Genomic DNA, 25,384 nt, shown 5'->3' with positions numbered 1-25,384 from the left:
GCAAGATAAAAAGAGAGCACAGTCTGTATTTCCAAATTAGAAAAATAATGAATGGGGACAGAATAATGGTTACCTTTGGGGAGGGCATGAAGGCAGCGTCGAGGTTATCGGTTCTGTCCTATTTTTAGATCTGGGTGCTGATTACATGGGCTTGTTTACTTAGTAAAATTGTAGCAAGCTATATAGTCATGATTTATATATTTTTCTGAATTTGCTATATCTATTAAACATGTGGGCCCTCCAAATCATAGTTTTACTTTTAGGAAATTGCAATGACTTCATTATATTTTGAATCCTGGAACAGAGTGTGCAAAGTTTCCACGTTTCTTTCCCCAATCTTAATAATAAACAACACGTGTGATGAGAAAAAAAATACATTTTCATCTCAGCTTAAAATTCTACAACAGCTCCCACTGCCTCCAGGCCTAAAATCCAAGGTCCTGCTGACGGGCACCCTCTTGTTGGCCAATGTCACGTCCATTGCTGCCCCTGCTCCAGCAGGGCTGCATCCCTCCCTTCTTGTCCCTAACTCTTCCTTCACCAGTATCCCAGCCCCTTTCCTGCTTCCTGTTCTCAGCTCCTCTCTTCTCTCATGTCTCTCCTCACACCTTCAAATCCAAGGCCAGTTCAAATACCATCTCCTCTAGAACCCGTCTCCCAGGGCTCGGCACGAGGTTGTCTTTAAGAAGTCCTGTGGCTTTGGAATGTCTGGGTTTGGCAACACAAAAAAGAACGCAGAAGGTCGAGTACTGAAAACAAAAAAAGCCCTCTTCATGGTTTCTTTTCTGTCTTTCACCCCACATTCACTAATATACACATGTCCTTCCAACTCCCCTAATCTTGGCAAATTGAAACTGCAGTTTTCTGGAAACAAAGGTCACTTGCTCAGCTACAGATAAATAAAAATTCACAAGCGTTGCCGGGAAAATCAATACTGGTACTAAAAAATCTAAGTTGATAATAAATTTTAGTTCCCCTTGCACATTGCTCATGAATGTCACTATTTACTGGAACCACTGCAATATCAAATATTTCAGAAGGTTATTGATTTTGCCACTGAAGTGTGACTAAAGGGATAAATAAACTGCTGCTGGGGTCAATCGATCCATTTATCTTCACTGGTATTTTATAGAAAGTCAAAGTAGCATAAACTTTGATAAATAAATGTTATCACGAAAGAAATATTGCTGACATAAGGAATGGAAGGAAGAAAGAACAGACAATTCTGCTTTCTGAAAGACACACAACTGGCTTAACATTTTAGCAGTTTTAATAATGGCTCCCTACGTAGAAACGTCAGTTTTCATCTGCTCTCCATCATCCACGTGGGCCCAAGTGAAAATCTGAGCCCCAGGGCCAGGAAGAATAGGGCCCACAAGTCAAGTCCTCATGAAATGCAAGTGACACAAAGTTTTGTTTGGTTTTGTTTTCCCATTTAATCAGAAAGGAACTACTAGAGTCTCTAAGGTAGAGAAATGTCTCTGGATGTTCTGAAGGTACGTTTGGAAATGGCAGAGCTTATTTATATATTAAAAAAAAAACAGAATGGGGCACACTCTGAGGGCTTTTTAGGGCTTTACTGTTAAACCAGGCTGTACCAGTAACCGCTTAACTGCACCACAAGGATCCCATGAAGATTTCAAGGCAAGGCCATGGGGAAACCACACCACGGTGGCTTTAAGAGAATATTAAGGCTCCCAAGGAACTTTAATTCAAGTGCAGGAACAGTGGGACGCTGTGAAGAGGCTACAGCTCACCATGAGAACTTACACTGGCCAGAAGATTTTACTGCAATTGCGTGAAGACAGCATTACCATCTTGTGATGGAACAAAATGATGATGATGAAAGTACACATGTTGATACAGTCATTTCAGCCCCAATCATGACTTCAGTCAAATCCCCATCCCCCAGGGAGACGCACGGCTCTGAGGACGCATAGACTGCTAAATGATCATGAACTTGGTTTAGGTGACCTCGGAAAGGGCTCTCCAACTTAAAAATTTTTCCAATCCAAATCTCTCAGATTCAAGCCTGCTCTGGTTCTCTCCTCATTAAGTACCAAGACCCCTTCAGGAATGCCTGATTTTTCTCCTTTCCTTCACACAGACCACAGCTGCCTTTAAAGACCCCTGCCTAAAAAGACACTTTTAATGGTCCTGTTGGAGAAAAGCCTGTTCAGCATTTGGTGAGGCAGCTAAAAGGAGCATCTCTCCCGGGGGGCTGGTGCAATGCCCAGCACGACACAGTGGGTACCGCATACAATGCTATTTACTGACAGCGAGTGTCTGGGTGGCCAGACCAGGCCTGGGGTTCTCTGAGGGTCACAGGATGTTGGCAGTGTGGTTCTAACAGCTGCGAAAGCTATCCCGGGCAGGAAAAGAGTGGTAGCCATGGGTACAGTCAAAGGGGGAAAGGCCCTCGATGAGCGGCTGTCTGGAAGCCTTGGACGCTCTCCACCAAATAGGTCTGGCACATTCTCGTGATGCCAGGTCACTAGAAAGAGTCTGCAGAGTGTACAATGCTCTTCAGTTTCCATCTCCTAACGAGCTGAAAGTAGAGGATTAGCCCCAGGCTTACAGAAATGCACGCCCCCGTCCGATGGCAGCATCCCTCCTTGTCATTTGAAGTAACAGGATGCGTGTGTGCATGCATGTGTGAGTACGCATGCGTGTGTGTGTATGCATGGGCGTGTGCACGCATGCCATCCAGCTATGAATTTACTGTAATAAATCTCCCTGGTGTGATGGCACTAAAGAAACAGGGAAGGTTTTCTTGGATGGGGGCTTTCTTCTCTCTTCTCCGCCCTCCCAACTCTGTCCCCCTAAGTCCTTGTGAGGCATCCTGGACTTGCCTTCCTAATGCATTATGACAAATCAGTGCAGGCTTCTCTTCCTCTCCCAGTACACCATCTACACGTGAGTTATGTAGCCCAGCTGGAGAAAATCTAAACGTAACCCAGCAGAATGGGCTCTGTCCTGATGCATGGGCTGTGAAGCCACCAGTGTTTCTCCATCCAGACTTCTCCCAGTCTCCGAGAGGTGCTACAAAACCCTGCTGACTCTATGGCCAATGGAACATCTCCACTTGGTTCATCTTGGTCCCCTGCCCTAACCTGCTTTTCTTCATGTATTCACTTCCTCAAGGAATGGCACTGCCATCCTTCTGGCTGCCCAATCTGGGGACACGGGAGTCAGCCTCAACTTCTGCCCTCATTTTACCACACAACTGATGCATTACAAACTCTTCCTGAAGACCTCCGATCTCTGCACATTCCTCTCCATCCCTGAAGTATCTAGTCTGCTCCGGCTTCCATTCCTTCTAATCTGACTGCAGCACTCGCCTCCCGGCACGTGTCCCAGCATCCTGTCTGACTCCAGTGGGTTCTCTCACTGCAGCCGTAGTGATCTTTCCAAAGCACCATCTCATCACGTCTTTCCCCTACTGGAGACACTTTGATGGCTGAACCCTTAGCAGCAAAGGCCAACTACTCCTCACAGCTAAGAGGGCATTTCATGATCTGGCCCAGATGTACCTGCTCAATTCCTTTCACAATTCCTCCTTCCAGCCTCGTTCAGTCTCTCCTACGCATCTAGGTTTTGCAAACGTGTTTCCCCTGTCCCTGTGCATCACCTACGTCTCTGCTTGGAGGAAATTTTCTCCTGAAATTTGAAAGGGAGGTCCCTCCTGGGTGCTACTACAAAACTGTATGTGGTGGCCGTTAATATTGTTCATGAAATATCTGGAAGTGTATTTGCTCATGACTGTTTAAACTGTAAACTCATGCACTTAAAAGAGTATAAACTTTAATAAACAGTATAAATAATTTATAGCCCTATAAATTCTTAAAATCTTGAAGTCACATGCTACAATTAGTACTGACTTGTTCTGCATATACAATGGAGGAAATATTTCTTTTTACAGTCAGCGAAATCGAATATTTATTTAAAATCAATAAGTGATAAATTCTAATTCCCAGGGGGTGACTTTTCTGCATAATGTTTAAATATACACATATGCAGCATACTATGTGTTTGAGCACAGTCAGCTGAATTCTGTTGACTCAGCTCAACAATGCAGGTGTACCTCATCAATGCAGGTGTATCTCATTTTACATGACAGGCATCCTTTGAAAACTGCATGCAACCTGAATTTCTGTGAATCAAAGTTGATTTTAAATGTCCCTTTTGAGCAAATTCTATGGTAATTCCATGTTCAAAGGGAAGAATCACCTTCTAATTTAACTTTCGTGAATAATCCAGACTTCCATAATTGGATTTACTTATAGCGATATTATAAAGTAATTAAATCGATTTTTGTCACAGAATAAAACATGAAGGAAAAAACCAGTAATGTAAGATATTTACATACCCATTACCAACATCCCACAAAATACAAACACTGAGATGATTAAGCTATCTTAAAAGCCTCTCATGCATAATGAAGGAAGAAATAGAGGAAGGTTTAGTATTTACATCCTTCTGAATCCCATTTTATCCACTATTTAAAAAAATTTTTTTTCTCTCAATTTACAACTACCAAGAACACACAGAGCATTCTAGAGTAGAGCCATTTTTCCCCCCTAGGGGCACAAAAATGAGTTTCTTGGAAGAATTATCTCAATTTTCTTCATAAATAAATATGAAATAGCTTCTTAGGCACACCAACATATATATGTATAATTGTATCATTACACTCTATTTCGACAATTATAAGATGCTGTCAATTGTGAGATGGACCACAATGCTGTGTTTCATTGAGAAAGAAAAACTTCTGTCAACCATGTTATGACACATAATAGATTGTGAGACACACGCTAATTTCAGAGATGTTAAAATGTGAGAAAATGTGCATTTTGAAATCAGTGATATACAGGAATCGAGTCCTTTCTGCTTTATCTCCAGCATTTGGAATAGTGCCTGGCAATAGTAAACATTCTATAAATATTTCTTGAGTGAAGGAAAAAGTAATAATATTTAAAACATAGAGAAATAAATATATTGCATAGAGGAAAATTATAGAAATGATGAGCACTGATCAAAGGTTTTAAGGGTTTTAAAGAGTAACAGTTGTTTTATTGTCTCTTAAATTGTAGCTCAGGAAATTAGAATAACTCTTTATAAACTTCCATAAATAGATAACAATCAGGTTTAAAATATGCAAATAAAATCATCTATAAATTTGATGAGATTTTTTTAACTAGATTTTAAAATGATCACCCTGATATGCCATTCTGACATAGTTTGCAACAGACTGTCCTCTGAATTTTACTTTAAGCTCATTACTTATATCAGACTTATCTCAAAGGTCTGGGTTATCTTAATGTGACCAAACACGCCTTAGATTATGTCTTTTTTTAATATATAAATTCTTTTATTTATATTTTTGGCTGCGTTGGGTCTTGGTTGCTGCGCACAGGCTTTCTCTAGTTGCGGCGAGTGGGGGCTACTCTTCGTTGCGGTGTGCAGGCTTCTCATCGCGGTGGCTTCTCTTGTCGCGGAGCATGGGCTCTAGGTGCACGGGCTTCAGTAGTTGTGGCACACGGGCTCAGTAGTTGTGGCTCACGGGCTCTAGAGTGCCTGCTCAGTAGTTGTGGCGCATGGGCTTACTAGTTGCTCCACGGCATGTGGGATCTTCCCGGACCAGGGCTCGAACCCGTGTCCCCTACACTGGCAGGCGGATTCTTAACCACGGCGCCACCAGGGAAGTCCCTTAGATTATGTCTTGAATCCTGTCAGTAAGAATGGGAAAATGCCCTATTTCACAACTGCTGACAACTTGCTGATGCTGCCGATAACAAACGTCCTCAATGTATTTCACGAACAGTTCTTCCTCTAGTATATTTCTTTTATGTTAGCTGACATCCTTTTAAGATATTCCCAGCAGAGAGCACTTTTATAAATGAAGAGAGTTCCATAACTTCTCATTTGTTGCTTAAATTGGCTAAGTTCTAGTTAATCACTTTACACATCCTCTTCACGAGTTTTATCCTTCATCTGAAAACGTCCCTTTTCCTCCCACTTGTTCTGCCTTCATGGGCTCACGAGTATGAAACCAGACATGGGTGATGTCCTCTCTGATAGTTTTGCCATCTGATGGTCCACTGGCAGTGGAAGCGACGGCCTTCCCAAGCCTTGACCTTCACGTATAAATGCCAGGTCCGCTAGGTCTGAAGTAACTCTGTCTCCTCTGTACTCAATACACAATGCAAAACGGGGTCTGGACTCTGGAGAATAACGGAGCAAGGTCACCGTGTTCTCTCTTCAGAATAAAATGCACATCTCCCATTAAATGTCAAATCCTTCCTTTCTAAAGGTTGAACAGGACAGTATTTTTGAAAGAATTCCTCTTGGTAAAATTGAGAGGGCAGGAAAAAAGTCCTATCCAAAAATACACCCTGGCTTGGGGCCCTTTTCGTTTGATTTTGAATTAACTTATTTTACACACTTTTCTCTCAATAACCTGGCAGGCAAACACTGGTCGATACAGCAGTCTCAGGCCCTGAAATCTGAAATACTGGGTTGGCCAAAAAGTTCATTTGGGTTTTTCCATACGCTGTTATGGAAAAACCCAAATGAACTTTTTGGCCAACCCAATACTTTCATGCTCTGTTTTAGCGGCCTTGTAGAGTTTTCAGTTACGAGAGGGCTTTCTTTTTTATTGATACATTTTCAATGCAAGCAATATCAGTAGCAATGTTTCCCTATCTTCTTCATCATTTTGTTTCTTCAGCAATCAACTCTGCCTTGGCCTCCTTCGCTAGACTCCCCAGGTATCCCTCTTTCTGCTTTGGAGGAGGAAAGAAGGTCCCAAATGACCGTGGCCAGTTCTACAAGACTGTCTGGATCACTAACATCATCTGGCTGGTCCTCTTTCCTAGGTGCCTTTTAGGGTCTAGAATTACAGGCCTCCCCACACCCCTAGCGCCTGCATCCCTGCCTGCGGCCATGCTGGTCAGCTGCTCCAGAATGATGCCCAGGTAGCTGGTGCCCCAGCGGCCTGTCTTCCCTTTCCTCCACCCTCCTCTTTGCTGCTGCCCCTCTGGCTTCTTCCCTTTCCCCGGCATCTGCTCCTCCCACTGTCTCTACTGCTTTGGTCTCCACACTGGAGTAGCCCATAAGCCATGCTCCCCCGTGGCCCACATTCGAGGGATGGAACTGTGCCGCCTACAACTCTGCAGGGCATCTGATGATGGCGTGCCACCCAGGAAGCTCTGCCGCTCCTCTTCCCTGCTGGCACCCAAGTCCTCAAGGAGTTGCCCTGAAGAGGCTTGCTCAAGTTCCTGCCAGCCTAACTCTGCTCCTTTGGGGAAACGCTTCCACTGAAACTTACATAAGAGCCCTCTTAGTCTTGGAAGCCCTCCACACGTAAGGGCAAAGATGGTGCTCAGCACACCTGCCTCACGTTCATGCACACAATGCTTCATGCCTGCCCCTCTGCCCTCCCTCCCTCCCTCTCAGAAATGAAGATCATCTCGTCAGTTATTGCTTCCTCTCTTACCATCTCAGATGTCGATTATTGTAAAGTGCCAAGGAGGAATGGCCCCAGTGAACTGTTCCCTTTGCTCTTGGCGTGTTTATTCCTGGCTTCAGACCCACAAGAGAGAGAGAGGCTTCGCGTACTCCACGGCATTGACACAAACAGCAGTGTAAGGCTTTTGTTGCCATTTTATAGTTTAAAAACTATAACAGATATTCATGAGTTTAATTTAACTGTCTACTTACTACCAGCCATGCTTGTTAAGGGCTGCAATAAACCAACAGAAAAATTAAGCGCTCTACTAATAGATTATGTGAAGAGGTCCACGTTACGGATTCAGTTGGTACTCATACCAGTGGCGTAGATCCTGATGACTCCATTCGGTATTCCTGCAGATGTTGTCATGTATCATGCCTTCCACTGCCATCAGAGGAACAGGCCCATTCACTGTTTTGTTTTGGTTTTTTTTTCCCCAATTCTCTGTGTTGGATAAATAAGCTGATAATCTTTGTGGTGCACAATAAAAAAATATTAAAACCAGGCCTGACTAACGTGTGTCTGGAGACATAAGAAGAAAAACGTTTTAAAGTCCCAGCCCTAAAATACTCCGACTTCTTCCCTACTACTCCATCCGGTTGATTTTTAGGCATTCTTACATTTCTGGACGCCATTCCAAACAATGTGAATATAAAATGCTCTAATTTGCATCTGAAGCCTTTAACTGTGTTCTTCTATCACACCATTTATTCATGGGATTGGCCTAAGAGAACTCCACAAACCCCACGCTACAGGTGAGGAAACGAAAGCCAAGAGAGGTTAAGAAGCACGCTTGGCAGGCACAGACCCAGGGCATGGCGGAGCTGGGCTGCACCTACACTCTGCGACTGCCAAGTGGGTGCTTTACGTCAGCCCCAAACACAATCCTACTCCTGCCTGTTTGGGATGGTCAGCTGTATGTGTCAGCCTGGCTAGGCTGCAGGCCCTAGTTTCTCAATCAAACAGTCATCTAGGCGTGAAGGTATTCTGTAGATGCTGTTAACATCCACTATCAGGCGACTTTATGCAAAGAACATTAGCCTGGATAACCTAGGTGGGCCTGATCTAATCAGTTGAAAGGCCTTAAGAGCAGAAGTGAGGTTTCCCTGAAGAAGAACAAATGCCACCAGTTCCACTGCGGGGGGGGGGGGGGGGGGGGTTACAGCATTAGCACCTGCCCAAGAGTTCCCAGCCTGCTCTTCCTGACGGCCTGTCCTATGAAATTTGTACTTGCCTAGCCATTCCCCAAAACTGCATAAGTCGACTCTTTGCGATACTTACTCATGGTTAAGGGGCTGTTATGGGCCAATACTGTGCAGGGCCCTCAAGTCATATACTATATGCCAGGCACATATTTGATGCACATATTCTTGAACATCAACCTCCCCTAACCCCTTAGTTGCAAGCGTTTAATTCTATTTCTCCTTTTGTAATTCAGGGCTCCTTTTTCCTTAAGGGAAGCATATCCTTCAAGGATATCCTACTCATATACTTGAAGTCACTCGTGTTTATCACGTCGTTGATAAAAAAGATGTTAAAATTAGGTAAAATCTGTGTAATCTGCCTAACACTAGCCCAGTTCTGTTGCACTGTGTACAATTTTACTATTTTATATAATTAACAAGTTCATGCAAAACTCAGTCATTCTATGTGCAAGATTAGAGTGACGTATTTCTAGTATTACCAAAGTGTCACTGCTTAGACACTAGTTTAGAAAAGCCTGTTCTCCTCTTCGGGTTAAGTAACCCACACTCCCTGAATGCTTCACTGTGAATCAGGCACCCGGTCCGGCAATTACTTCATCTGCTCGCCTGTGGAGCTTCTACTAGTCATTCTTTCTCATCCTAAGTAGCCAGCACTGGATTCAGCCTTCTAATAAGAGATTCTGAATTGTTAAGGAATGCTGCTCTTAATACGGGAACAAATATTTACCAACCACCTTCAACCTTGGGTTTACTATATCCATCCTTACACTACTACAGCTCAACCGTTCATTCTCCTCCTCCTACGCAGAGAGGGACTTGGTTCCTCCCTCTCCATCTTAAGTCAAACGAATGAGGACTGGACTTATGACCACGTGATGCTTACAGCTTATCTGTCTGCCTACCTGACCCTTGTTTCTATTCATGTGGCCCGTACTTGCCCATTTTCTCCCATTTCCCATAATAATTTTGAATCTGTGTTGGCCTCCTGCTTACCAGTCTAAAACCAATAAGAAGTCATCTATGTGCCACTGAACTTAACTCTCAACCCTTCACTTATGTCACTGATCAAAAGATGTTCAAAAATGATCTTTTCATGGACAGCAGCAATATGTTCAATCTGAGATGAACTTCAGAATATAAAATGTGCTGATTTGGATTAGAAGGAACACAAGCCCAATGCTATGCTCTGCCACAGAGACTACCCACTAAATATTAATTGCATTAAAATGATTATTCAGGAGAAAAGCACTCAATGCTTGATTTGGAAATAAACATACTTCTGTTCAGGCAATGATAAAAAACTATCCTCTCATTATTTATTCACTAAGTATTGTTAGTTAACAATTTTATTGTTCATTTGCTTTCATTCCCAAGCATATTTTTTAAAACTATACTTGATTAATAATTTAAAATACTGTATTATACAGTAGCATTTGGATATTGTAGTAAAGCATTAAAGGAAGATCTAGATAGGGAAGAGATAAAACAGCAATAACTCATCCCCTACCACCACTGTACCACATTTTAGCATTTGGATCACTATATGCACAAAGGGGTGCAACAAAAACATCTAGATGAAAATTTATAGTTATTGCAAGGATGTTATAAACAATCCTGTCGTCTGTATCACTGTCTGCGAGAATATATGGGAATAATGTCTCTTGTCGTCTGTATCAGTGTCTACGAGAATATATACGAATAATGTCTCTTGGACCACAATGTGAGAAAAGTCTCTGCTTCTCCTAAGTGACTGAGTTCATATTTAAGGTCAAATGACCCTTGAAGCCCCTCAAGTTTCCCTTTTCACTTTGGTTGCTAGGAATCTGAGTCAACTTGGAGGCTACTTTTACTCACTAATAATTGTATGAATTTTGGTAAGTTACCTTATATCCATCTCTGACTAAGAGACCTATGAGCAGCATTGCGGTTTGGCAGACTAAGTTAAATATGGTCATTTCAGGAGCTCTGAATGACTTTGCTGTTTGGCAGAGCAAACCACTTAATTAGAGCTCACATCACATATGTCTCCAAATAACAATTAGGGACTCTACAATTCCTTCCTCCTCATCCAAGGCTACTCTGATGATTGGTGAAGTTTCACTGAAAAATCTTAAAAAGGATGCTTTTCCATAAACGTTAAGAAAGGGATATTTTAAAAGCTTTTGATTTGTGTGCACAGTAAAATAACCCAGTGCAGCGTCTGAGTCAGAGCTGCTGGGCTCTGGGCTTCCTGGAGTGGAGCATATTAGTCCATTTATTCCACCAGCAGTCTGATGCTTTGTCTTTGACAGTGGATTGCAGGAGGTGTGGCATCAAGGGTCTAGGTGACTTTGTGTGTGGCCATCACATGCCAATCTCCTTCAACCATTGATCTATCATTTCTATGTGTTACTTTTTATAAGCCTGAGAATGTACCAAGATTTAGTACAAAAAATTTTTTTTATAAGAGAAAGAATACTCTCAAAAACTCAGTAGAAATTGGAAATTACAGACTACCTCAAGAGATGAAACTGTTTTCATCAAACGTTTATGCCCATTTCGAGACTTGCTCTTTTTATGTTCACTCAGACAGGCAGGACAAAGGATTTGGGTCTGGAAGCTAGTACTGACATGGCAAAATTCCAAGCAGGAAGGTTGAGTAGTCGTTAGGGGTTTCCTGTGCCCCAAGATTCATACTGAAATTTACAGATCAACACTTAAACTACATATGAAAACAGATCGTAAGTGATGTATTATGTATCAATGCAAAATGTTCCCTAAAAAAAAATAAGCTGCTATACCTGGCAGCAGTTATCATACCTGCCGTCATCCACCTGAAAGGATGCTGAGTGGTACCCGAATGGGGTGAACTGAGTTATGGCAGCCAAGGGGCTGGAAGAGGGGGTCTGTGTACCTGGAAAATGTGCACCACGAAGGCAAAACCTGGGCTAGGCGGTAAAGAACCCCACACTGTTAGGGCTGGGATGTGAAATTCCAAGAAGCACTGGGTACTTGAAAGCAATTTAACACGTTTAAAGCTCTGGATGGTAAAGGTTAACTTCTCTGCTGACTCACCAGGACTGTGTTGTTGAGTTGCCAGAATTTACAAGCACAAAGTAATGACTGGAAAGGGAATGCACCCCAAGGAAAGAGAGGAACGGTTCACCTGCATCAAGGATAGGAGGCTCAGACACAGTATCCTGTGGCACGTGGAAGTAACTCAGAGATCCGTGGGATAACGTATGGCCCTTTAGCACTAAAGAGGGCAAGGCTGCATTCACGTTGCTAAGGGACAGGGAACCCTGGTTTCTCCAGGCGATTAGCCTGCGAAAGGAAGGCTGCTCTATTTAGTAACGTAAGAACCCAGCATGATGAGAGGCTTATGGCAAAAACCTACCGTGACCCGTGGGAGAATGTCTGCCCAGGAAACTAACGATCAATAGCTCTGTACCGTATTTAACTACAGTTCTATGCTTGATGACAAACACAGTCCATAAACGTCGCTTGGTAATTTGCATGGGCAAAAATTATTAGCTAAAAGTCACACGTGAGGCATGCGTGCTTGCAAACACCACGTGACTGATTACAACATGTCTTCATACTTATAACTCTGCTGTATGTTCCCATTAAGACCCAGTAAATTACTTCTCTGCACCACTGATGATGAAGATTTTTCTCCATTAGGGTAGCTTCCAATCACACAGACTTTCAAAAGGTCATATTTTTAACCTGAATAAATGTAGTTGTATTTCTCACCAAATGGTCCCTTGGAAATCAGAAATCACTAGGGTACGGAGAGACCTGGGGCTACGTATTCAATCAGGAAGCCATACATTTACTGAAGGGCAGGTACTCACAGGGTCATACATCCCCAAATGATAACACAGGGAAACAAATTCCTAGCTTATGGTTTCTGTACTAGGGATTGATTTTTGCTCTGTCAAAATCACACATCCATGAGCAAAATAAATCATTATGGGCATTTTAAGCCACTAAGAAGACTCAAGGTGTTACTTAAATAATTATATTAAACAAATACTAAACTCTTGGTAGTCTTCTTTTCTCACAGGTGTATGTGTTATCCATGTGAATCTTTGTGTGTGTGTGTGTGTGTGTGTGCACGCATTCTAATACTGAACAAAAAGGTAAATATATTGTGGATAATAAGAACAAAGTTTCTCCCTGTCAGAAAAGGGAGCTATGAATACAGGAAGAGAGGAGACTAGAATTATCCCTGTGGAATTGGACTGGAATTAGAGGTATCAGTGTGAACCCTAAATTTTGTTAGACAGAAAGATAGATAAATAAGATGGATGGATGGATGATAGATGTTAGATAGATAGTGAAGTAGTTACAGATGTGTGTATGTATATGTATTTTATATACCTGTTTTAATATAGCATTATTATACAGATAGATAGATAGATCACCTAGTAGCTTTGTCGAAGGGAAGGGCCTAGTAGCAATGAGTACACACAGTGCCCAGATCTTGGTTTCTAAAATCCATTTCTGCAATAAACAAAACCAGGGCTGCCTGGAGAAATGGCTGATTCCAGGTCTGGGGCTGGAGAATTACAAAATGATCTGTGAACATTGTGCTGTACCAGAAAAAGAAATGATGAGGAATAATGAGGATATGTCAGATGTAAAAATGTCAGCTTGAAGGGAATCCCACTGCCCAAATCTAGGATAATTTGAGCACTGAAATAATATGAAATAATCAGTTATAAACCATTGAATAAAATAAAAATCCATGAATTCATATTGGTTAAATAAAGTAGAAAGGAAGCTCTTCCTTACAGAGGAATGCCAACTAATAAATGTAGTGGCAATTATGCAATTAGAAAACCACCATCTGGCAAGCACCACTATAATAACTGATTCAGGCAAGAATTATCAATGGGTGCTAAAGCTATTGAGTGAAAGCTTCATGATAAATAAGGTGTTCACATGGTCTCAAAGATACTTACTGACACTACTCATTAATAATTTCAGTGGAGAAACCTGACAGATACCACCTTAACCAAGTGATGATGTTCACACCACCAGTAACAGGAGAAATTGATATCATGGACCTCTGGACGTGATGTTTTGAAGAAGATTGGCACCCTTACTATGGCATTCCTACCAAAAACGCAAAACTCGAATCTAATCGTTAGAAAACATTAAAGAAACCGAAATTGACGAACAGTCTATAAAATACTGGCCTCTGGTCCTCAAAAATGTCAAGGTCATGAAAGACAAAAGGAACTGAGGAACTGATGCCTATTAAGGGAGCCTAAAAAGACATGTCAACTAAATGATCTTAAAGTGGATCCTGGACCAGAAAAAGAAAAAGAGACATCATTAGGACAATTTGAGAAATTAAAATAAGGTCTAGAGATTATAGCATTGTCTTAATTTTAAATCCCTAATTTTGATCACTGTACTGTGGCTGTAATAAGAGAAAGTTCTTTCTTTGGGGGGAAATATACACCAAAGTATTTAGGAATATATAAGCATCATGTCTGCAACTTATCATCAAATGGTTCAAAACAAATTATATGTACATATGCCAATGGATTTTATATTATACACACATACAGGAAGCAAAGTGAGGAGAAGCAAAGGGAAGGGAAAGGGAGGAGAGGAGAGAAAAAGAGAAAAATAAAGAAATGTGGTTAATGTTGGGGGAATCTGAGTGAAAGGTGTAAGGGAATTCCTTGACTCTTCTTGCAACTTTTAAGGATGAAATTATTTCAAAGTGAGTGTCTTAAAATTATACAGATGTGGAAAGATGAAAAACATTCACTTAATAATGGAACAGGTTAATTAAAATGCTATATATTAACTTCTAACAGTAGTTAAAATGAAAAAATATATAGAACCACATGGACCAACAGGGATAGATGCTGAAATCATGTCAAACGAAAAAGGCAAGTCAGACAATGTCATGGACAGTTCAGCATCATTTATGCAATTTAAAACACATATGGGAAATATGACCGTTAAGGTATTTAGTGAAATTCTTAATAATTTTTTTGACATGGGGTCCTACATTTTCATTTTTACCTGGGCCTCAAATTATGTAGCCCCATAAACTATTATATTTTATTTCTTTCATACCAAAGAATAACCAAAATGAATTAGTTATTTCTGGATAGTACGTATCCAGGTGTTTACTGTATTATTTTATGTACTTTTCAGTATTTCAATATTTTTTTCAAGTTAAAAAGTATCTTAAGTTCATCTTAAGATGCTAATATAGCCTGTGGTGATAAAACTAGAAAAAAGCAGCAAAAGCAACCTGATAGTCAACATTTCAAAGTTTTTTTTAAGGTTTGTTATATTTATTTTTCTATAATTTACATTTAAGGAAAAATAATGTCACTTATATAAAAACATAGCATCATGATAAATCCCTTGATTTTCTCTTCCAACCAAACTGCTCCTCCTACTTTCCTATAAATAAGATCTAGAACCACACTGATAAGAGAATCCTGCTAACTTAGTGTTTTGTATATTTCAGATATATCATAGGCTAAAAACTGGGTAGTTTGGAATACACATGGCTCCATGGATTTGTGTCTCATCCCCGAAGCAGAACCATTAACATCTCTATCCAGTCACTTCCCTCTACATAAATAGAGCAATTTCACAGCTGGCCTTTCCTGTTTTCCCTGTTCATTTTCCCTGCAACTTAAGTTCTGTCTTTTGCATTCCTCCTTGTTTTTCTTATTGCCAGATGTCTTTGCTACTCAGGATTTAGTTTAATTTGTCTCTCACCTCACACTTTCGCCTGATTTCACTTCTACAGCATCTACTTTTGCTTCATATTTGCGGCCATTCCTGATGTGGTCACCAAACCATCTCTCTCTCTTTACAACAGCTTTTCAAAGTTGAGTTGCCCTAAACTCGAGTTTAGTTTATAAGAAAAATTCTCTGCTTAAGGATGCTCTTCCCTTATCTGAACCCTCTGCATACACTTCTCTGCTGAAACATTACCTCTTCAAAAGTGTTCTTCAACCACCCTATCCACGATCCCTCCCTCCCTTCCTAGCCCATCACTCCATCCCCTCACTTTATTTTTATCACAGTACCCACTACTCTGAAACTCTCTCATTTATTTATGTAGTTAGGCATATTACACTCTCCTTCAATAGAAGTAAGCCCTGGGAGGAAAGGGGCTCTACATTCCTTATCCTCTGCTATATACCCAGCACCTAAAACGGGACTTGGCACACAGCAGCCATCTAATGTCTATTGAAAAAATGAACTTAGAATGAGAGGTAGAGAGAAAGAGAGAAGGATTTGCAGAGACAGAGAAGGGAGGTCCAAAAATGTCCATGCTTTTGGAACAAGCTCGGAGCAAGATTTTTGCAAGAGCCTTCAGGATGCCCAGACAGCATAAGCAAAGACTTGCAGGAAGCTAGTGACACCTCGGTCCTTGGAAATCCCACTCTCCAATCATGCCCTTAGCAAACTCACCCTGGCAAGGCTCCCTCAGGAAATGATGAGCTCCATTTCAAATGCAGCAACTCCCTGGGTCATCAATTCCAGTCACCTCAAATCTGCACTTCAGGGGGAGACTATGAGAGAACCTCGTCCTTCAAGGCCAAAGGCAAAGATCCCTGCACAAGTGAATGCCTGACCCTTAACACCAGGGATTCCCTGATGCCACCTCCTGAAGACCAGAACTGCCAGAGATCTCTAGAAGATCTGCACCTCTGCATGTCTCTGCTCTGTTCACCCTGCTCCCTGTTTCTCAGACCCCTGACTTCCAAGGCCTGGCATGAGCTTACCTTCATACAACCTGCCCTAACTCCTGGAGCCCACTGTATAGACAGGGTCCTGGCAGACTGGGTAAGCTAGGACCAGGCAGATGAGAGTTTAACAGAGGGACTACTGCCTGCCCCATGGTACTGGATAGGGAACCACAGGCCTGAGGTTAGGAACACAAGGGAGTAGTGACTACTCCTTGGCCTGAAGGGCCAGAGCCCCCCTAGTAAAGAGGAGGTGGGGGGGGAGGAGATGGCACCTCACTCTCCTCCCTCCCTCTGATCTCCCCATTGGCTGAGCTCAACTGGAAGCCAAAGGGCAGGAGAGCCTGATGCAGTTCTTAGAGGTGAGCTTCCTTGGCAATAAGTGGTTGGGGGCAGAGGAGTGGATTTGGGAGAAGCAAACACAAGAACCTCCGAATACTCACAATCCTTGCCCCGCTCGACACACTTACAAGGAGCACACGATTATACCCTGTCTTGCTTGAGTTCTACCCTTGTTTCCTGCGTTCCAGCCTTGTCTCTCTTGGCTAGATGCTAAGGTCTTCAGGGGAAGGGACCATATATTATTTTTCCTGCACCCCCTAAAGAGTTTGTCATATAATCATATATCATATCTTGTAATCACAAAAATTCAGTGATTATATGACAAATTACTAAATACACCGTCAGATTTTCTGATATTAAAAAATAACCAAAAAGTGTCAGAATTTACAAGACTCTGATTATATGTGATAGCAATGGGTATCTATCTCATTAATGGTAGCCAAAATTCTGTACCAGCTAATATATATTTCTACACAAGATACAACACTATCTAGTAAGGAAAGTGAATGATGACAGTAGTTTGCTATGTACAAACAAACTGCATTATCTGCTCCACAAAAAGCACGACAAAATTTCTGTTGGGTATTTATTACTTGGCCACTATATGAAAATATTACAGAAATAAAAAGTCTAGGAAGAGAAAATATCCTAACAAATTCTTACAGAACTGAATAGTAATACGCTACTGCAAATCAATTCTGATACAAAAAAGGAGGAAAGAAGAAAACCCAGCTTTTCTCTTTCAGTGTAGTTTTCAAAAGGGAATAAGTAATTTACTGTTCCTTCAACCAAGCAATTCTCTCCTATTATTTGAAAAGTATATTCTAATTGCAGTTAACAAACTAAGACATAGAGTCTTGTTCTTTCTTTTTTTTTTTTTCCTGGCATGCCCTTCACATTGCTGGGTATCTTCTGATGATGAGCGTGGTGACTCACAAGGCATAAAGTTTTCAAAGCGTCTTCATCTGGCTTTGGAGACAATGAGGAAAAGGCAAAGTTTGAAACATTCTGGGAATATCCTGGGCCATTTAACAAAATTTAAATTAGACTACCACTGCATCGCATTTCATGCTCTTAAAAATCTACTAACGAGGGAGAGACCTTCAAGATGGCAGAAGGAGTAAGACGTGGAGATCACCTTCCTCCCCACAGATACACCAGAAATACATCTACACGTGGAACAACTCCTACAGAACACCTACTGAACGCTGGCAGAAGACCTCAGACCTCCCAAAAGGCAAGAAACTCCCCACGTACCTGGGTAGGCAAAAGAAAAAAGGAAAAACAGAGACAAAACGATAGGGACGGGACCTGCACCAGTGGGAGGGAGCTGTGAAGGAGGAGAAGTTTCTACACACTAGGAAGCCCTTTCACTGGTGGAGACGGAGGGTGGCGGAGGGGGGGAAGCTTCGGAGTGGCAGAGAATGCAGCAACAGGGGTGCGGAGGGCAAAGCGGAGAGATTCCCGCACAGAGGATCGGTGCCGACCAGCACTCACCAGCCCGAGAGGCTTGTCTGCTCACCCGCCGGGACGGGCTGGGGCTGGGAGCTGAGGCTCGGGCTTCGGAGGTCAAATCCCCAGGGAGAGGACTGGGGTTGTCTGCGTGAACACAGCCGGAAAGCGCCTAGTGCACTACAGCTAGCAGGGAAGAAGTCCAGGAAAAAGTCTGGAAATAAGAGGCAAGAGACCATTGTTCTGGGGTGCTCGAGGAGAGGGGATTCACAGCACCTCCTAAACAAGCTCCAGAGACGGGCACGAGCTGCGGCTGTCAGTGCGGAACCCAGACATGGGCATGAGACGCTAAGGCTGCTGCTGCAGCCACCAAGAAGCCTGTGTGTGAGCACAGGTCACTATCCACACCTCCCCTCATGGGAGCCTGTGCAGCCCGCCACTGCCAGGGTCTTGTGATCCAGGGTCAACTCCTCCGGGAGAACGCACGGCACGCCTCAGGCTGGTGCAACGTCACGCTGGCCTCTGCCGCCGCAGGCTCGCCCCGCATTCCGTACCCCTCCCTCCCCCCGGCCTGAGTGAGCCAGAGCCCCCTAATCAGCTGCTCCTTTAACGCCGTCCTGTCTGAGCGAAGAACAGACGCCCTCCAGCGACCTACACGCAGAGGCGGGGCCAAATCCAAAGCTGAACCCGAGGAGCTGTGCGAACAAAGAAGAGAAAGGGAAATCTCTCCCAGCAGCCTCAGGAGCAGCGGACTAGATTCCCACAATCAACCTGATGTGCCCTGCATCTGTGGAATACATGAATAGATAACGAATCATCCCAAACTTGACGTGGCAGACATTGGAAGCAACTGTAGACTTGGGATTTACTTTCTGCATCTAATTTGTTCCTGGTTTTATGTTTATCGTAGTTTAGTATTTAGAGCATATTATCACTGGAAGCTTTGTTTATTGATTTCGTTGCTGCCTTCCTTTCTTTTTATATATATATATTTGTGTGTGTGTGTGTGTGTGTGTGTGCGCGCGCGCGCGTGTGTGTGAGTGTGTGAGTGTGTATGTGTATGCTTCTTTGGGTGGTTTTGTCTGTATAGCTCTCCTTTCACCATCTGTCCTAGGGTTCTGTCTGTATGTTTTTTGGTTTTTGCTTTTTTTTTTTTTTAAGCATAGTTGTTAGCACTTGTTATCATTGGTTGATTTGTTTTTTGGTTTGGTTGCTCTCTTCTTTTTTTTTATTACTTTTTAATTTAAAATTTTTTAATGATAGATTTTATTTTTTTATTTTAATAACTTACTTTTCTCTTTCTTTCCTTCTTTCTTTCTTTCTTTTCCTCCATTTTCTTCTGAGCCATGTGGCTGACAGGGTCTTGGTGCTCCAGCCGGGTGTCAAACCTGAGCCTCTGAGGTGGGAGAACCAAGTTCAGGACGTTGGACCACCAGAGACCTCGCAGTCCCACATAATATCAAATGGCAAAAACTCTCCCAGAGATGGCTATCCCAACGCTAAGACCCAGCTCTCTTTCACCACCAGCAAGCTACAGTGCTGGACACCTTATGCCAAACAACTAGCAATACAGGAACACAAACCCCACCCAGTAGCAGAGAGGCTGCCTTAAATAAGGTCACAGACACCCCAAAACACACCACCAGAGGCGGTCCCACCCGCCAGGACAAGATCCATCCTCATCCACCAGAATATAGGCAACTAGTCCCCTCCACCAGGAAGCCTAAACAACCCACTGAACCAACCTTACCCACTGGGGTAGACACCAAAAACAATGGGAACTACAAACCTGCAGCCTGCAAAAAGAAGACCCCAAACACAGTAAGTTAAGCTAAATGAGAAGACAGAGAAACACACAGCAGATGAAGAAGCAAGCTAAAAACCCACCAGACCAAACAAATAAAGAGGAAATAGGCAGTCTACCTGAAAAAGAATTGAGAGTAATGATAGTGAAGATGATCCAAAACCTTGGAAACAGAATAGAAAAAATTCAAGAAACGTTTAACAAGGACCTAGAAGAAATAAACAGCACATAAACAATGATGAAAAGCACAATAAATGAAATTAAAAATTCTCTAGAAGGAATCAATCAATAGCAGAATAACTGAGGCAGAAGAATGGATAAGTGACCTGGAAGATAAAATAATGGAAATAACTATCACAGAACAGAATAAAGAAAAAAGACTGAAAAGAATTGAGGACAGTCTCAGACAGCTCTGGGACAACATTAAACACACCAACATTCGAATTACAGAAGAAAAAGAGAAAACAAAAAGGGACTGAGAAAATATTTGAAGAGATTATAGTTGAAAACTTCCCTAATATGGGAAAGGAAATAGTCAATCAAGTCCAGGAAGCACAGAGAGTCCCATACAGGATAAATCCAAGGAGAAACACACCAAGACACATATTAATCAAACTATCAAAAATTAAATACAAAGAAAAAATATTAAAACCAGCAAGGGAAAAGCAACAAATAACATACAAGGGGATCCCCATAAGGCTAACAGCTGATCTTTCAGCAGAAACTCTGCAAGCCAGAAGGGAGTGGCAGGACATTTTTAAAGTGATGAAAGGGAAAAACCTACAATCAAGATTACTCTACACAGCAAGGATCTCATTCAGATTCGACAGAGAAATTAAAACCTTTACAGACGAGCAAAAGCTAAGAGAATTCATCACCACCAAACCAGCTTTACAACAAATGCTAAAGGAACTTCTCTAGGCAGTAAACACAAGAGAAGGAAAAGACCTACAATAACAAACCCAAAACAATTAAGAAAATAGTAATAGGAGCATACATATCGGTAACTACCTTAAATGTAAATGGATTAAATGCTCCAACCAAAAGACACAGACTGGCTGAGTGGATACAAAAATAAGACCCGTATATATGCTGTCTACAAGAGACCTACTTCAGACCTAGGGACACATACAGACTGAAAGTGAGGGGATGGAAAAAGTTATTCCATGTAAATGGAAATCCAAAGAAAGCTGGAGTATCAATTCTCACATCAGACAATATAGACTTTAAAATGAAGACTATTACAAGATACAAAAAGGACACTACATAATGATCAAGGGATAGAGCCAAGAAGAAGATATAACAATTGTAAATATTTATACACCCAACATAGGAGCACCTCAATACATAAGGCAAATGCTAACAGCCATAAAAGGGGAAACTGACAGTAACACAAATATAATAGGGGACTTTAACAACCCACTTTCACCAATGGACAGATCAGCCAAAATGAAAATGAAATAAGGAAACACAAGCTTTAAATGATACATTAAACAAGGTGGACTTAATTGATATTTATAGGACATTCCATCCAAAAACAACAGAATACACTTGAGAATTCTTCTCAAGTGCTCATGGAACATTCTCCAGAACAGATCATATCCTGGGTCACAAATCAAGCCTTGGGAAATTTAAGAAAATTGATATCGTATCTACTATCTTTTCCAACCACAATGCTACGAGACTAGATATCAATTACACTAAAAAATCTGTAAAAAATACAAACATATGGAGGCTAAACAACATGCTACTTAATAACCAAGAGATCACTGAAGAAATCAAAGAGGAAATCAAAAAATACCTAGAAACAAATGACAATGAAAACTTGATGACCCAATACCTATGGGATGCAGCAAAACCAGTTCTAAGAGGGAAGTTTTATAGCAATACAATCCTACCTCATCAAACAAGAAACATCTCAAATAAACAACCTAAACTTACACCTAAAGCAATTAGAGAAAGAAGAACAAAAAAACCCCAAAGTTAGCAGAAGGAAAGACATCATAAAGATCAGATCAGAAATAAATGAATAAGAAATGAAGGAAACAATAGCAAAGATCAATAAAACTAAAAGCTGGTTCTTTGAGAAGACAAACAAAATTGATAAACCATTAGCCAGACTCATCAAGAAAAAAAGGGAGAAGACACAAATCAACAGAATTAGAAATGAAAAAGGAGAAGTAACAACTAACAATGCAGAAATACAAAGGATCATGAGAGATTACTACAAGCACCTATATGCCAATAAAATGGACAACCTGGAAGAAATGGACAAATTCTTAGAAAAGCACAACCTTCCGAGACTGAACCAGGAAGAAATAGAAAATATAAGCAGACCAATCACAAGCACTGAAACTGAAACTGTGATTAAAAATCTTCCAACAAACAAAAGTCCAGGACCAGATGGCTTCACAGGTGAATTCTATCAAACATTTACAGAAGAGCTAACGCCTATCCTTCTCAAACTCTTCCGAAATATAGCTGAGGGAGGAACACTCCCAAACTCATTCTACAAGGCCACCATCACCCTGATACCAAAACCAGACTAAGATGTCACACACAAAAAAAAAACTACAGGCCAATATCTCTGGTGGACATAGATGCAAAAATCCCCAATGAATTACTAGCAAACAGAATCCAGCAGCACATTAAAAGGATCATACACCATGATCAAGTGGGGTTTATCCCAGGAATGCAAGGATTCTTCAATATACACAAATCAATCAATGTGATATACCATATTAACAAACTGAAGGAGAAAAACCATATGATCATCTCAATAGATACTGAAAAAGCTTCTGACAAAATTCAACACCCATTTATAATAAAAACTCTCCAGAAAGTAGGCATAGAGGGAACTTACCTCAACATAATAAAGGCCATATATGACAAACCCACAGCCAACATCTTTCTCAATGGTGAAAAACTGAAACTGTTTCCACTAAGATCAGGAACAAGACAAGGTTGCCCACTCTCACCACTATTACTCAACATAGTTCTGGAAGTTTTCACCACAGCAGAGAAGAAAAAGAAATAAAAGGAATCCAAATCAGAAAGGAAGAAGCAAAGCTGTCACTGTTTGCAGATGACATGATACTACACGTAGAGAATCCGAAAGATGCTACCAGAAAACTACTAGAGCTAATCAATGAATTTGGAAAAGTAGCAGGATACAAAATTAATGCACAGAAATCTCTTGCATTCCTATACACTAATCATGAATAATCTGAAAGAGAAATTAAGGAAGCTCTACCATTTACCACTGCAACAAAAAGAATAAACTACCTAGGAATAAACCTACCTAAGAAGACAAAAACCTGTGTGCAGAAAACTATAAGACACTGATGACAGAGATTAAAGATGATACAAACAGATGGAGAGATATATTACGTTCCTGGATTGGAAGAATCAACATTGTGAAAATGACTATACTACCCAAAGCAATATACAGAGTCAGTGCAATCCATATCAAACTACCAATGGCATTTTTCACAGAACTAGAACAAAAAATTTCACACTTTGTATGGAAACACATAAGACCCAAAATAGCCAAAGCAATCTTGAGAAAGAATAATGGAGCTGGAGGAATCAGGCTCTCAGCCTTCAGACTATACTACAAAGCTATAGTAATCAAGACAGTATGGTACTGGCACAAAAACAGAAAGATAGATCAATGGAACAGGATAGAAAGCCCAGAGATAAACCCATGCACATATGGTCACTTTATCTTTGATAAAGGAGGCAAGAATATACAATGGAGAAAAGAGAGCCTCTTCAATAAGTGGTGCTGGGAAAACTGGACAGCTACATGTAAAAGAATGAAATTTGAACACTTCTTAACACCATACACAAAAAGAAGCTCAAAATGAATTAAAGACCTAAATATAAGGCCAGAAACTATAAAACTCTTAGAGGAAAACATAAGCAGAACACTCTGTGACATAAATCACAGCAAGATCCTTTTTGACCCTCCTCTTAGAGAAATGGAACTAAAAACAAAAATAAACAAGTGGAACCTAATGAAACTTAAAAGCTTTTGCACAGCAAAGGAAACCATAAACAAGGCAAAAAGACAACCCTCAGAATGGAAGAAAATATTTGCAAATGAAGCAACTGACAACGGATTAATCTCCAAAATATACAAGCAGCTCATGCACCTCAATATCGAAAAAACAAACAACACAATCCAAAAATAGGCAGAAGACCTAAATAGACCTTTCTCCAATGAAGATATACAGTTTGCCAACAACCCATGAAAGTATGCTCAACATCACTAATCATTAGAGAAATGCAAATAAAAACTACAATGAGGTATCACCTCACACCAGTCAGAATGGCTATCATCAAAAAATCTACAAACAATAAATGCTGGAGAGGGTGTGGAGAAAAGGGAACCCTCTTGCACTGCTGGTGGGAATGTAAATTGATACAGCCACTATGGAGAACAGTATGGAGGTTCCTTAAAAAACTAAAAATAGAACTACCACATGACCCAGCAATCCCACTACTGGGCACATACCCTGAGAAAACCATAATTCAAAAAGAGTCATGTACCACAATGTTCACTGCAGCTCTATTTACAATAGCCAGGACATGGAAACAACCTAAGTGTCCATCATCGGATGAATGGATAAAGAAGATGTGGCACATATATACAATGGAATATTACTCCGCCATAGAAAGAAACGAAATTGAGTTATTTGTAGTTAGGTGGATGGACCTAGAGTCTGTCATACAGAGTGAAGTAAGTCAGAAAGAGAAAAACAAATACCGTATGCTAACACATATATATGGAATCTAAAAAAAACGGTTCTTATGAACCTAGGTACAGGTTAGGAATAAAGACGCAGACATAGAGAATGGACTTGAGGATACGCGGAGCGGGAAGGGTAAGCTAGGATGAAGTGAGAGAGTTGCACGGACATATATACACTACCAAATGTAAAACAGATAGCTGGTGGGAAGCAGCCGCATAGCACAGGGAGATCAGCTCGGTCCTTTGTGGTCACCTTGGAGGTGGGGGGGATAGGGAAGGGAGATGCAAGAGGAAGGAGATATGTGGATATATGTATATGTATAGCTGATTCACTTCGTTATACAGCAGAAAATAACACACCACTGTAAAGCAATTATACTACAATAAAGATGTTTAAAAAAAAAAAACTACTAACGAACATCTCCATTAGCTAATTCCTAGTTCTTTAGACACTCTGCGGATCAGGATTACTGACCATGTCACCACACACTGTGTTCCACTCCTGCCTTCCACAAAGATGGTACCACTATCAGAAAAGCATCTGTGCGAGCATCAGTGCTTGTAATATTAAATGCTCCAATCTTTAATTCT

General features: G+C 41.2%; 1 protein-coding gene across 1 annotated transcript in view; it reads right to left on the bottom strand.

Moving 5' to 3' along the window:
* AFF3 (ALF transcription elongation factor 3) overlaps nucleotides 1-25,384 on the bottom strand; it is a 560,353-nt gene that overhangs the window by 360,258 nt on the left and 174,711 nt on the right. Inside the window, exon 6 of the mRNA XM_067704167.1 lies at nucleotides 19,525-19,629. Coding sequence (XP_067560268.1) covers nucleotides 19,525-19,629 — 105 coding nt within the window. The remainder of the gene's footprint in view (nucleotides 1-19,524; nucleotides 19,630-25,384) is intronic.

The sequence above is a fragment of the Pseudorca crassidens genome, chromosome 14 (assembly GCF_039906515.1).
Source record: "Pseudorca crassidens isolate mPseCra1 chromosome 14, mPseCra1.hap1, whole genome shotgun sequence".
NCBI classification, from domain to species: domain Eukaryota; kingdom Metazoa; phylum Chordata; class Mammalia; order Artiodactyla; family Delphinidae; genus Pseudorca; species Pseudorca crassidens.
This window is presented reverse-complemented; position numbering and strand designations above follow the sequence as displayed.